Source organism: Peromyscus eremicus, chromosome 7 (assembly GCF_949786415.1).
Source record: "Peromyscus eremicus chromosome 7, PerEre_H2_v1, whole genome shotgun sequence".
NCBI lineage: Eukaryota > Metazoa > Chordata > Mammalia > Rodentia > Cricetidae > Peromyscus > Peromyscus eremicus.
The window spans coordinates 11,727,587-11,742,920 of NC_081422.1; the positions used below are offsets into that span (position 1 = coordinate 11,727,587).

The 15,334-nt window shown below is 41.4% G+C and overlaps 1 protein-coding gene across 1 annotated transcript in view; it reads right to left on the bottom strand.

Moving 5' to 3' along the window:
* Positions 1 to 10,111, bottom strand: part of Cep295 (centrosomal protein 295) — a 44,224-nt gene extending 34,113 nt beyond the window's left edge. Inside the window, exons 1-5 of the mRNA XM_059267350.1 lie at positions 9,917 to 10,111; positions 6,894 to 7,027; positions 5,100 to 5,300; positions 3,573 to 3,697; positions 2,568 to 2,661 (exon numbers count right to left, since the gene is read on the bottom strand). Coding sequence (XP_059123333.1) covers positions 2,568 to 2,661; positions 3,573 to 3,697; positions 5,100 to 5,300; positions 6,894 to 7,027; positions 9,917 to 10,034 — 672 coding nt within the window. The 5' untranslated portion in view covers positions 10,035 to 10,111. The remainder of the gene's footprint in view (positions 1 to 2,567; positions 2,662 to 3,572; positions 3,698 to 5,099; positions 5,301 to 6,893; positions 7,028 to 9,916) is intronic.
* Positions 10,112 to 15,334: the final 5,223 nt, after the last annotated feature.

Genomic DNA, 15,334 nt, shown 5'->3' on the forward strand with positions numbered 1-15,334 from the left:
CATCAGTACTGACATTGGCTCACCCAGCAAAGGGGGTGTATCCAACAAGTCTCACAACTACACAAAGAACAAGCCTGTTTTTCTCCTGTATCTAGTACTATCTCCAAAGGCAGTGCAAAAAAGAAAGAACATGCTTTTAAGTGTGCACTATACTACCTCAGACATTACAGTGCTCACGGCACTGAGGTTTTCAATACTATGGCTGTTTACATTTGCAGACCTTAGTGCAGACTAGTTTACCTCAGTGAAGTCTAAAGAAATGGATCCATGGGAAGCTAGTGGCGCAGGAGAAAGATGATGACTGTAGAATCAGATCTTGACATAAACTCTGGTTCTCTACTCAGGTTAGTCAACCTTGATCTTCACCTTTCCTCACATGTGAAGCAGGGATAACTGTTATTCTGCATGGCTATCACGGTGAGTAAATGCGACATCCTAAAGCCAAAGATATGCAACAGCGCCCACTCACTACACCACAGGAACAGTTCTTGGATAAGAGTTTAGTATATCCAAATTATTTTCTTTCCTTGGATTAAATAAACAAAAACCTTGTGTTTTATTTGTTGGCTTGGTTTTTCATGAGTGGGTCTCATCTCACATAGTCTAAGGTAGCTTCTAACTTGCCATGTAGGCAAGACTGGCCTTGAACTTTTTTTTTTTTAATTTTTTTCATTTTACAAACCAACCACAGTTCTCCCTCCCACCCCCCCACCTCCCATTTACTCCTCCAAAAGGGTATGGCCTTGAACTCTTAATCTTCCTACCTCCACCTCCAGGAGAATGCTGCCATGCCCTGCTAAGATATTCTTAGTTTGAGAAGCCTAAGTAGTTTACACCTCTTTCCTCAGGTTTCTCCGTATTTGAATTTTTATCTATGTGAAGAAACAGTGACCCAGATGTACCTGTATTTTCTATATATGACACAAGGTCTTAAAGGGCACACCTTACCTTCAGGGTCCCCAAACACTCCACAACTCAGCCCTTTAAACAAAGTCCTAGTCTTTCCTTTGGTATCACAAACTCACAACCAGCTCAAAATATATTCTAAGACACTGTTCTTTCCCAAACACCTGAGTAGGTCTGAATAAAGAACCTACTGTAAAACATTGTTTTTTAACCAAACAAGAATACAATCGCCCAGATCTTAGTTTGTAAGAGCTATATAGCTACAAACAACAACACACAAGGAAACAAACAAACAAGGCAAGGCTCTCTGAAGACCCAGAAGTGGGGCTGTGTACATTCACAGGGAGCCAGTCATCTGCTGGGCTAGAGAACAAAGAAGCACCTGAGAAACATGGATACAGGGCCAGTTTGAAGAGCCTTCTCCTCTATGATATGAACTTCAGAAAGAGAAAAGAATAATGACAATAGCTGTGTGTAGAATAAAACTCAATACCTTCAGAATGATACTCACAAAAATGAAAGACATCCACTCCACTGCCAAAAAAAAAAAAGCAACAACAAATTTGCTGCCCTGGAATTGATAATTCTACCCATCCTGCACTCTGAAAAGGCATTTTACTTCAAGAAGCTAAAGTTATTTTGGCTTATGAATATTGGAAAATAATAAAAGCTATCAAAAGGCATCATAGGTTAAAACACTGCCTGCATTCTACTATCTTGCATGGTCCTGGGGGAGTGGCTGAAATAGGATACTTTCACCTGGGCGCCACTGGATCATGTATGACATGGCAGGTGGCCCAGTGAGAGGAGAGAAGACAACAGAAGGGAAGACCCCAGAGTCTGACACTCATGCTGATCACACACACACACACACACACACACACACACACACACACATATAAACAGGATAGACAGACTCACGCCAGTATTAAGTTTTCAAGCTTTTTTTAGAAAGCCTCTATTTAACTTTTCACATAAAGTAACTGTAATTCTGACAGTCATCTATATAGCCACTCCAATGGCTATAAAATGTTAATATAAATAAGAGAACCGATTCTTTCTTTCCTTTTCCCTTAGAAACAGTCTTTACTGTTTTGCTCACTAGTTATCTCCTGCCTTAGCTTCAAAAGTGCTGAGAACACAGGTATGAGCCAGCATGTCCTTTCTAGTACTCATAAAATTCACCTCTTTTAAACATGTAAACAAAATTGAGTCTAATCACAAAGTACACACCCTACTACTATAAATAACCTTCTCATGACCTTATGACTGTAAACCGAGTTTTAAATGTATCTGAGCTCTACTTTTTTATTAGATTGTGAGAGGCCAAATCCAGAATGTGGGCTGTCTATAAGACAACTAATATAACGATTTTTTTTTGACAAATAAAGGCTATAAAAAAATAAAAAGCCAGAACGATTAGTAGGACTATAAAAACCAAAACCACTATGCTTCGCAAACACAAAATTCCCACTGGGGAAACCTCAACACATAGCAGGCATTAGGTAAAACTGAGAAAAATGTCAGTACTATCATTTTTTTAAAAATTCTTAAAAACATATATTGAAGTATTTATAGGTAAAACAATATCTAAAATTTTAAAATACTTCTATATTATTACACAATTAAAACTTGTTTAAACCAAGCTCTAGGCAATTCACCTCAAAAGGGGCTGGGACAGGAGGCGGCAGCCTGGCCACTTTAGCCGATCTCTCTTTTTCCACAAGCAACGCTTCCTTTCGAGCTCTTATGTGCCTTAAAAAATAAGAGATGTCACCAATTAGTCTCTTAGGTAATACCTGCTGTCACCAAGAGGAACAGACATGCATTTACTTGATATCATTACCCAGAGTTAAAAAGATAAAAGCCAGAGACTCATCTTCTAGCTGAGTCCACACTCAATTTGTAGTTTGACCAAGCATACATGTAAGAACATGTTTACCAACCACAAGAGGCTTATCTAAAGACAGGAGGGTCAATTGAATAATCATAGAGAGCAGTGGTTCTCAACCTTCCTAATGCTTCAACCCCTTCATACAACTCCTCATATTGTGGTGACCCCCAACCATAAAATTATTTCATTGCTACTTCATAACTGAAGTTTTGCTACTGTTATGAATCTTAATGTAAATATCTGATATGCAGATGGTCTTAGGTGACCTGTGAAAGGGCCCTCTGACTCCACCCACAGTTTGAGAACCATTAGTCTAGAGTTCTTTACAGGAAGAGCAGAACTACAAATGTTAAAGACAGGTCATTGTATAAAATGACCAGTGCAGACCAGTAACAACACGCAAAAAACTACGAACAACTGAAGCTCTCTAGTCCACAACCTTGTGTTTTGTGTGTGTTGTTGTGTATTTTGTTCTGTCCCTGGCTGGCCTAAAACTTGGTATGGAGACCAGGCTGGCCTTGAACTTACAAAGACAGTTTTGGGTTGATATTAAGTCTGAACTGTCCATATATTTCTTCAGAAACTTAGCAACTGCCACTGAACTCAGAATGTTTGCTGAGCTAGGTAAAGCATCCCTACTGAATTAGTGAGCACAGTTCAGAGTGCAATGATACACAACCTTCCTTCGTATGTCCTTACACAGCCTCCAAAGGCCCTCTCTTCTTAGCCACATTGCCATCAGCTGAAAACATGGTCAAAGGTATTATGTCACCTGGTTCTCTGCTTCATTAGCATTTCTTTTTGACTTTTCTGCACTTTAAGGGCTTCTTTATGCCTCATTTCAGCTTTTCTTTTTCTTTCTGCTGTCCGCCGAGCCAGAGCATCCAAGTCAGGTTCCTACAAGTACATATAGCTTAAAAAGTCATTTTAAAGTAGATGAACAGAAATGTGTCTGTTTGATATCAACACAGAAGTTATCTTTTTTTAAAAAAGATTTATTCATTTATTTTATGTATATGATGCTCTACCTACATGTACAACTTTATGTCAGAAGAGGGCATCAGATCTCATTATAGATGGCTGTGAGCCACCATGTGGGTGCTGTGAATTGAACTCAGGACCTCTGGAAGATCAGCCAGTGATCTTAATCACTGAGCCACCTCTCCAGCCCCGAAGTGACCTTTCAATTCTGTCATTCCTTCCTATGGTACACAGATATTTTCCAAAGTATGGGAACGATACCACTACTGCCATACCATAATAGCTTAACATAAAAACATAAAATATCAAGCTACTTTGGACAGGGCTAAATTAACCAATAAAATATTTTATTTAAACTAAAACATCAAATTTATAGTAATACAGTAGGCTGTCTTGTCTGCAAAAATCATGAGTGTCATTCAAATGAGTTAGGCTTGGGAAGATGTTTAAACACAAGGCTGATCGTGACCCCAAAAAAGGTAAAAATAAATCACTAAAATAAATAACATTGAAACTTAGGGCTATTGGTAAAAACACACAAAAACCAAGATGCCACATCACCTCAAGGCATTCCTTTTCCTCAATTAATTGTTACTAAAGATTAGTCTTCTTTGGACCCAGCCTGTTTTCTGTGTGACTGACTCTGGGATGACAAACTGGCATTTCTTTCCTTTATCCTTCCTTCCCTGTTTCCATTTTATTTAGTTCTGTTTTGCAGCCTTGACTGACCTGTAACTTACTATGCTGACCAGGCTGGCTCAGAGCTTAAGGAAGTCCTCCTGTCTCTTTTCTTGAGGGTTGGTATTACAAACATCCACGTGTACCACACCTGGCCCAACTGCTATTTTTCCAGCCCTAAATCACAGTCAGCAAAAAGGAGCTCAAGGACCTGCTCAAACACTGAGCTTTCCTTTGTCTTTAGGAAAGTCATCAACCAAAGCTAAGTGCATATGTACTCACTACTATGTATTTATGAGGTCAGGGTGAATCTGAGTCTGGAAATCTGAATTTAGTTCCCCAGATCTAGTCAAACTGCTTGGGACAGACAACTTCTGATTGCACAGGTTACCATCTTTTATACAGGCAAGAATGAGAAGAAACAATGCTAACTTGGACACCAAAGGAAGAAAGGTGTGCTTAGCATGACTTACAAGGAAACAAATAACACCATTATTCTCACCGTAGATTAAACTGATTTAGAAAAGGTCAGCTTGCTCTCCCAGTTCTATACATTAAAACACGTTTCTCATGTCATCATTCAATAAATCCAGTTAGTATAACCACACTGCCTCCACCAGTGATGAGATGAGCCACTCACATTTTCTTTAGCCTGTCGATGTCCCTCTCCCATATGTCTTAAACTTGCCAAATACAGTTTTTCCAAGTTTTGTATTTTCTGGCTTTGTGCTTCTTCCCATTCTGCCCTTAGCTCCTCAGCCAAACGGGAAAACTGCTGATTTCGCCTCTGTTTTATGTCTTCTCTTCTCTGGAAGGCAATGCCCCTTTCTTGTTCTCGAACCTGAAAGATGAGTATTTCATACAAAACATACGAAGGGGGTTTAAACATTTTTTAAAATCTAATTGAGAATAGGAATTCAAATGAGTTCTCTTCAGGTGTATCAATTTTCCTAAATACTTCAGTAAGGACTATGGTTAGCAGAAAAACCCAACTGACAGAGAAAAAAAAGGGGAGGGTTACTTAGAGAATTTTTTATTGCATCCATTTATTTATGTATATGTGTGTCATAGCACAGGAGCCAGAGTTCAACCTGCACGAGTTCCCTGGAATGAGGGTCCCTAGGATAGGACCTGGGTTGCCGAGCTTGGCAGTAAAGCACCTTTACCTCCTGAGCCATCTCAGCAACCCCCAAAGCTATTTCTAAAGTCTCTTAATTGATTTGTTTCAACTGCTCTCTCTACCTTCAATAACATACAAAATGCTAAAATGGTTAGGTGATTTCACAAGTTTCATAGCCAAAGAGGTCAGATAAGAGTTCCCTCTCCAGGGTATATCATCTCTGATTCTAGATAGAAAGCTATTACTTTACTCACAAAGGCTTAACTTTAGAAATTTCCTAATACATTTGTCTTAGAAGCTGATATAAATAGTCTGTTTCATCTTTCCAGTAGTCTTCTCCAGATTCTTTCTAAGCTTCCTTTTCTAATTTTCACCAACTATGGATCATTTAGAAATGGGGCAGTAAGATTTTAAGAGTCAGAAATTGAGGGAAATTACTGCAAAATAATATCTCCTGGATATAACCGAACTATTGTATACATGGACTTATGGTGGCTGACACAGGACCTGCGTAAGATCAAGCCTGACATTCCTCCTGAATGGAGAGGGAGTGCTCATGATGCCCCACACCTAGCTAAGAAGCTCCTGGGAGCTGATAGCTGCAGGGAGTTAGTTTTCGTCAGCATGTGGCCCAATGGTAAGCTGCCCACACTCCAGTGGCAGTACATACATGCAGGTGCAGGCAGAATTAAAGGAACTCAGTGGGTTATTGGGGGAAAAAAGTAAAAGAAAAAGATGGCATGAAGTAGGGAGAATGTGAGAGGAAGTTGGGGAGGAAATGGAGGGTGAAGAGAGGGGTGGATATGATCTAAACACATTGCATCCACATATGCAATTACAAAAGAATAAAAATTATATATATACACACATACAGATATATGTATATATACATTTAAACAACTATTTTTCAATACTTGAGTTAAGCACTATCTATTTTTCAACTCTTCTCCAATCTGCTTACCATCAGCTTATGTTTCAAATGTTCTAAAACTGGTTTATAAATAAGAACCAAGGCTCTTTCAAGGATAGAAAAAGCTCATAAATGCAACATTTCAATTAAAACAATCTAATCCAAAAAATACCAAGGATTTAAGGAAGACAAAAAATTTAGACTCTGCTGGGCGGTGGTGGCGCACGCCTTTAACCCCAGCACTCAGGAGGCAGAGCCAGGCGGATCTCTGTGAGTTCGAGGCCAGTCTGGGCTACTAAGTGAGTTCCAGGAAAGGCGCAAAGCTACACAGAGAAACCCTGTCTCGAAAAACCAAATAAACAAAACAAAACAAAACAAAAATTTAGACTCCAAGTAAATGATACCTGAAGCAATCTTAGTTTCCGTCTTCTTTCATAATCTTCCTTCAAAATGAAGGCTTCCTCATTAGGACTCAATCTCAGTTTTCCAGTGTTCATCACCTTTCTTTTCATTTCTGCGTATTTTAAATATAAAGGATCTGAATTGAAGAGAAATAAACAGAGGAATGCCTATAAAATATATTATTAAAATAGGGCAACAATTAAAATAATGTCAAAACTTCAATCTGTTACTTACACACGTGTGTGTATAAAATGGCATAGGTAAACAAAGCCTAACTTATTTACAAACAGCTATAAATCTGGTCTTTAGATCACAGGTTGTCATATGGATAGGAAAAAAATGAAGAGTAGGTAGAACTGCTCAGAAGTTTGTCCCCACCTATAGCTGACCAACAATATTTCAGCCCTTCCTTCTTCCCTGTTTTGGCATTTCCAGAATTTATTAAGCACTTAAAAGATGTGTTGGCACTGAATAAATGTTTTATCAAGAACAATTTAACACTGGTAACCTGTACTTTAACAAAAAGAAAAGGTAACTTTAAGGGCCCCTGGTTTGCTGTACACAATTTGATCACCTAGTGCCACTAAATGCCATTGAATTTTATCAATCCCATGGGCTTAGTCCTCAACAATTACAAACATGTTATACCAGTTAAGGGTTCTATTGTTTCAATAAAACACCATGACCAAAAGCAATTTGGGAATAAAAGGCTTATTTCAGCTTACAGTTCCACATCACAGTCCATCATTGTGGGGAGTCAGAGCAGGAACTCAAATGGCAGAAACATGGAGTCAGGAGCTGATGCAGAGGCCATGGAGGCATGCTGCTCACTGGCTTGCTCAACCTGCTTATACCACTGAGCATGGCCAGCCCAAAGATGGATCAGTACACAGTGGGTCTGACCCTTCCACATCATCATCAATCAAGAAAATGTATTACAGATGTGCCCACAGGCAGATTTTGTGCAAGCATTTTCTCAGTTGAAAAATCCTCTTCCCAAACAACTCTAGTTTGTGTCATGGTGACACAAAACTAACCAGGATTATGTTATCCTTTTTTCAAAATGACCACTTAAAAAAACAACCTACAGAATAATTTTAATTGGACACATGAAGTACTTAGATTCCCAGGTCTATTATTCTACTATTTTTGGGGTGTCCTTGTTGCCCGCCCTATGCTTCCTTTCTGTCTCTGTGGTTCTGAGATGGAACTCAGGGCTTTGCACCTCTTCATGCTTCCACTGCGCTATAACCCCACTCCTCTTCTCTAGAGCTTAAATTTTAACACGCTCTTATTAGAGGAGCGTGGTATTGGAACCTAGACTGGGATATCTATAGCTGGTGGAATTTCAAAACTCTTTCCAAGTAATTTTGGGACCAGTCTGCTCCCATGATCACTCAGCATCACCACCCCATTATGATTTTATCTGAGGTAAGTGCACATGTCTCTGGTCTCTTCTCAGTGATGAGCAGGCAAACTATATCACTGGATATTTACAACTGTGTGAAGTGTGCTTAAGCTTAACCTCTTCTAAGGAGCTGTCCTCTATGAATGAGTTTTACTCACTCGTCTCACCTAGACTACAGACTATCTGGATGCATATTCAAAAAGGGATGGCTTATGCTTTAGTTTTTCACTAATTACTATCTGTCTTTTGTAGAGTGATAGTAGCTATAGGGTTTTTTTTTTTTTTAACTCTCAATACTCAAATAAATATAGTAACTTAAAAATACTGTTTCAAAGAAGTGCTTGGATAATCTAGTAGGAACCAATACATTTTTCAGTGAATTCTCCATCACAAGTGTGGCCAGGACAAATATGGTCTTATTCATCACCTTATGTTTTTGTCTAAAAAACTGTCTTGTACTTTACAGATAATTTAGGGTGGACTGAATGAGACAGAGATTTAGTACGGTACCACATGGGCAGACCCAGTCATGATTATATACAAGAGGTCTGATGTCAAACAGGAGTAATTGCTTGAATGGAAAACCTTTTCCAATACATCCCACTGATATTCTTGTCACTTTTAAAGATTTGTTTATTTTGTATACAGTATTCTGCTTGCATATATGCCTGCACACCAAAAGAGGGCACCAGATCTCATTATAGATGGCTGTGAGCCACCATGAGGTTGCTGGGAATTGAACTCAGGACCTCTGACAGATCAGCCAGTGCTCTTAAACCTCTGAGCCACCTCTCCAGCCCCCACTGATAGTCTTAAGAAAACAAAACAAAACAAAAACAAACTTCCAAGGATGTTTGGGGTTCTAAGGGAGGAATATTGTAAGTTGTTTCCCATAGGAGAAAATTATTCCTTCTACACCTACCAAGTAGACGACTCCTGTTGCCTGGTTTATTCACTAGTCATTTCTATCCGTGTGGGTTTTTAAGTTTTATGTTTTGTAACTGTCCAATAATAGATACAGTAGGACTTACTTTGATATATTTCATTCTGAGGATTAGGCAGTATCTGACACACAGTAATCACAACATTAATACCTCACCACACACAGGCGTCCGCAGATGTGGATGCAAGAGACAACATTGCCATTCACTAGCAGAAGGCAGTAGCCAAGTCTCAAATCCCTTGGGTCTTGTTTCTTTACTCCGTGTAAGGGAGTAATAACCCACCATACAGGGTTGTACTAAGTATGTGGCTTTATTAGTGCGAAACCGCCTAACACATTCTAATAAAAAGACTGACAACTATTCGTTGCTGTAGTTTCTTGAGGCAGGGTTTCACTATGTCGCCCAGGCTAGCCTTGAACTCGAGGCACTCCTCCTGCCTCAGCACTGCCTCGCGAGTGCTGGGATCATTGGGTGAACCAACACTCCCGGCTGGGACTGCTCTTCTTTCAAAGCTGAGTGTGACGGAAGAGTACCAGGGGAGCTACGGATGGCGGATCCCGCAGAAGGGCCGTGCTCTCTGCAGGACCGGCCTCGGGGCGGCTTAAAGGGCCGGAAGGCTCGCCCGCCTGCTCGCGGCCTGCCCGGAGAACCCTGCTGGGCCTCCGTCACTCACCTGACAGCGTGTACGGCCGGACCTCACCGCACACGGGCGTCCGCAGCCAGCCCGCTACCCAGCAGCCGTTTGGGTGCCCGCGGGACGGCCATCGCCAGGACCTCGTCACTTCCGCCATTCAAACGGCCCACCAATGGCGGGAGCGGACGGCGGGAAGCACCCTGGTCCCGCCTCCGCCGGGGCCGCCGGGTAGGCCGCGCCTTGCTGAGACCCCGCCCACGTCCCGCCCCGCGTACGTGTAGCCCCGCCTACGTGCGCGCACGCGCAGTCTTGCGCAGGAGGCCATTATTTCTCACAACTGCCGGGTGGCCAGTCTCACATCCTCTCTGGCGCTCTGTTTGTTTCACGGACCCGGAAGCAGAGATGTAGGGAAGGGAAGGTCTCTGGGGAGCCATGAAGGGGACGTTAGTCTTTCTTGTTCTTGAGGCGCGTTTGGTTCAGTTGCCTGGCACCTCGAACTTGTCTTTGTTGATCTGCTGATTGAACAAATATGTGCTCTACTCAGCGGGCGTCTTGGACAAGTAGTCCACAAGTGGAAATTTGGGATTGAGACGTGTTCTGTTTTCAATAGGAAACCATGAGGAATCAAAGCACGCGCAGTGGGCTGAGAGAGCATCTCCATTGCATGCTAGCTGGGACCCTAAACCACTGGAGGCATAGTTTCTCTTTAGACCAAGCCAACCTGGAATGTCCAAAGTGGCGTATTCTTTTCACCTGGCATCTGTTTCCTGTCAGCTAAGGGCTCGGCTGGAAGTGTTCAGTGGAGTGCCTGCCTCCCTGTGCCTTTACCATGGGGACCAGACATCTATCGCATTGCTTGTTTGCTGGGTTTTCAGAGGGAGAGTCCTAAGAGCATTCTCCGGGAAAGAGTGAGGCTGTTAGTGCCTTTGCAGGGGAAGCTGAGGCTTTGTAATTTTGCTGCATTTTATTGGCTAAGTATCAGAGCCAGCCCAAACTCAAGTCAGGACAAAATTAAGTCTTTGTAGGCATCTTAGTTCCCTGCGGTGTCCTTAGTAATACTTGAGCCGCCCTCTTCCCTGAGTCCATGGGAGACTCAAAGGTTAAGAATCATGTGAAGGCACTTTGCAGATTCTCAAAATCATAAGGTCTTCTGTGTGTTTTCTTTCTTGTTCGGAACTTTGCCCTTTGATACAGACCCAGCCCCTCAGGGCACAGAAGTATGACCAAGACAGGACAATTGTCATCCTCTATCTCCCTTGTCATTGTGACTGGCCCATGGATGGGTACATGATCTCAACTGGGCCAACAGTATTTTGTAGCAATTGTTTTTACTGGAACCAGCAAAAATGAACACATTCTTTGAGTTCATGCTGGGGTATGAATCTGGAGCCTTGCTGAGTGAATTCTTCATTGAGTGCTTCCACACAAGCTGATCTGAAGGCAGAAGTCTGACATACATCAGGGAGCATGTGAGGGAAGTCCAACAGTGTCCAAACTCCTGGATGCAGCCATCTCTGACGTCAGCAGCACCCCTGGTCATTTTGTATCTTTCTGACAGGAACCCTGGATTTAAGATGTTTTCAATATGGGTTCTGTGTTTTGTTTGTGAGACACCGTCTTACTGAATGTTCTGGAACCATGTGAGTTCAAGACCAGGCTGGCTTTGAACTCACAGAGATCCTCCGCCTCTATCTCTCTAATGCTGGGATTAAAGGCACGTGCCACTACAACTTGTCAGGTTACAGGTTTATATTCTGTAGACATAATATCTGGCATCTTGGGAGCTAAAACAGAATAATGGTTGAGATATGGGATCCAGAGTCCAACTTCATGGATGTAAATTCCTAGCTTACCGGCTCTGACCCTGTGCTAATTCCTGAACTTCCCTAGAAGTCAGTTTTCTCAACTCAGATGTAGCAAAAGTGCTCCAAAAGGTTGCTATGAGGTTTTAAGCTGTTAAGACAATTCCTGGCAACAAAGTGTGTGACACAAGCTACTTTTAAAATTTTGTCTATTAATACATTCTTTTTAAAATTTTATTCTGGAGACAGGGTCTCTCTGTGTGGCCCTGGCTGTCCTGAAACTTGTTGGGTAGACCAAGCTGGCCTTGAACTCACAGAAATTTGCCTGCCTCTACCTCTCAAATGCTGGGATCAAAGGCATGGTCACCATAGCACATAATGCTTTGGTTTTGATTTTTAATTATGTTCTTGTATTTTATAGGTGTAGAGAAGGTGGGTATGTTTAGCTTCTAATGTTGCCCATCCATTGGGAATGAATGTGTGTGTGCGTGTGTGTGTGTGTGTGTGTGTGTGTGTGTGTGTGTGTGTGTTTGAACATGTGTGTGTGCACAGGTATGGAAGTCAGAGGTCAATGTCAGGTGTCTTTTTCTATGGTTCTCCACCTTGTCTTTTGAAACAAAGTCTTTCACTGAGCTAGATTGGTAGCAAGACTGACAAGGGTTCTCAAGGGTTATACCTGTCTAAACACAACCCCTCCCTGTACCTCCAACACCACCATGTCTGGTTTTTACATGTGTAGTGGGGATCCGGACTCAGTTCCGCATGCCTGCACAGCAGGTACTTTATTGATTGGGCCATTTCCCAGTCCTTGAAGTAAACAAACACTTCTGGTCAAGAGGAAAATGGTAACATTAGTGTGGCTGGATTCTGTGTAATGCAGCCTCTCTTCAGAATACAGCTGAAGCCTGTTAGGCTTGGAGCATTGGTTACTTTAGCATCATATGACCACAGTACCTAGGAGGCACAACTTAATGTAGGAAAGGTTTATTCTGGCTTACAGTTTCAGAGGCCTTCAGTCCATCATGGCCAGGAAGGCAAGGGGCACTTCATATCTTAGTCATGGACAGGAAGTAGAGAGAGTGAAATGGGAACAAGTTGGGGAGAGTATGCACTCAAGTCCCCACTGTCAATGATTTACACCCTCAAAGTAGACCACACTTTCTAAAATTTCCATGACTTCCTCAGATAGCATCACCATTGTGAGACTGTGGGAGACAATGCATTCAAATCACAGCAGAATAGTTTAAGATGGTTTCATAGCTCTGAGTTCACTTTAATCTCTAACTACATTCTGGAAAAAAAAAACATGGCATTTAATTGTGAGGAGTCCTCAGAGTCTTGTGTATAAAGTTCAAAAGAATGTTGGGTGGAGTGCACTCCTGTAATCTCAACACTCAGGAGGCAGAGGCAGGGGTATAACCACAAGTGTGAAGCCAGTCTAGGGTACATAGCAAGTTCCTGGCCAACCAGGGATGCAGTGAGACCCCATTCAACAAACAATCCAAAAGAAAGGAGATCTTACGTTGTGGAATAGAATATCTGTTTAACTATATAAAGATGTATTGCATTTATTTGTGTTGCAGAATATTTGACTATGTAAAGATGTGTTGCATTTGTTTATACTGCTTTTGTTAACTATGTAAAGATGTGATGCTTTTGTTTATACTGCATTTGTTTGACTATGTAAAGATGTGCTGCTGTTTATCTTGCCTGTCTAAGGCACCTGATTGGTCTAATAAAAAGCTAAATGGCCAATAGCTAGACAGAGGAGGGATAGGTGGGGCTGGCAGGCAGAGAGAAAAGGAGAGTCAGCTAACCAGACATGGAGGAAGCAGGAAAGCAGGATGGACAGCATTTAGATGAAGTAAGTGAGCTTCAGGGCACCACATAGATTAATAGAAGTGGGTTAATTTAAGTTAAAAAAGTTTGAAACAAGCCTAAGCTAAGGCTGAGCATTTATAATTAATAGTAAGTCTCCATGTCATTACTTGGGAGCTGGTTGGTGGACCAAAAAATATTTCAACTACGTTTAGAATCCAATGTGGGGCACATATTTCTATTCAGGGCCTGAGAAAGCTGGAAAAAGAAGAAAGAAAAGAAAGGAAGAAAGGAAGGAAGGAAGAGAGAGAGAAAGGAAGAAAGAAAGAAAAAAAGAAAGAAGAAAGGAAGGAAGGAAGGAAGGATGGATGGAAGGAAGGAAGAGAACTGATATGGCTTCCTAGCAGCCTGGTGCTAATAGCTTACAGAGGCATAGCTCTGCCGTACAGCAACCACCTGAGCAGCAGGCACATTAAGTAGAAACAACAAGCTAAGTAAAAACACCCCACAGTGAGGATACCAACTTCCTAGAGCTGGGACAGTTAAATACAGTTCCTGGTTAAACAAAGCTCCCAGTTAAATGCAGCTCTTGGCCGGGACCATGGGCCATAAAGCTCTGCTCTCATGGACCTGAGCCAGCCACCAGCGCAAAGCCAAGTAGCCAGTTTGTTTGGCTCACTCGGTCAGAGAATGCTACAGGTGTGCCATAAAGCAGGTCCAGAACAAAGGAATCTCTAAACAGGTTGCAGTTTGTTTTAAAAAATGTGTGTAGGTGCTTAAGAAAAAAAGGAAAATGAGGATAGATAGTCATAACAAAAATAGTTTAAAAATTATAAAGTCTTTAGAGAGAGAGAGTAAAGTAATATAAAGGAAAAAAGCCAAGTAAAGATGGGAAATTAACAGGGAGTCTGGAGCCTATAATGTGTTGTGTTGACTTTGAATTTTTGGAATGCTGATGAGTGAACAACAGCTGCTGACAGACACTGGATTGTAAAAGGGACTGCTGAATTAAACCAGCCTAGATACTTTAGAGATGTCTTAACTTTAAAATGGAATTCAGAAAATGTATTGCTTTGGGGGAGAGTTTATGCTTTTGTTTCCACAGGAAATGAAAAGCTGTAGATTCCTTCAAGGTTAATAGAGATCAGGTTTGATTGGAGGAGACCTCCTGAAAATCTTGGCTACAGACATAAAGAAATAAACCAGGAAAAACTACAAGACAGGTGACATATATACTGATACCTCTGCATGGGAACAGCTCTGAGACAGGACAAAAAAATGTTACAACTAGTTTTCCTAGGACTTGAAAATTATCTCAATTTTTTCAGAGTCACCCCCAGACAACAGAAAGCAGTCTAGAGAACACAATGCCCACATTCCCAAGAGGTGGGGTGTTTGGTTTTTGGTCATTTGGTGGGTTATGGATGATTGTCATTTATAGCTGAATTTAAACAATTTATAGCCAACCCCCTTAAATAAAAACAAACATTCATAATTTATTTTTGGGAATATGGGTATAGTTCTCTAGACTACTTACTACTGTTTGGGGTTGCTGGTAATCTTTGGAGGACCCTGAGAAAATTTAGGATTATGGTCAAGTCCTGACTGGAGTAGTCTGTGAGGCTGGATCATCTTAGGCAGCAACCTTGAAGCCGATCTGGATGCAGAACTCAGAGGAAACTGCAACAGGGGCACTCTGAAATGTTGGATCAACTGGACCATCTTTACAGAGTACTAGAGGATTATTCCACAGCAGTCATTGTTTATGGGGGATATAGGAACATAGAATACAAAGACAACTATTAAACTCAAATATTTTACATTGGTATGGATTTTG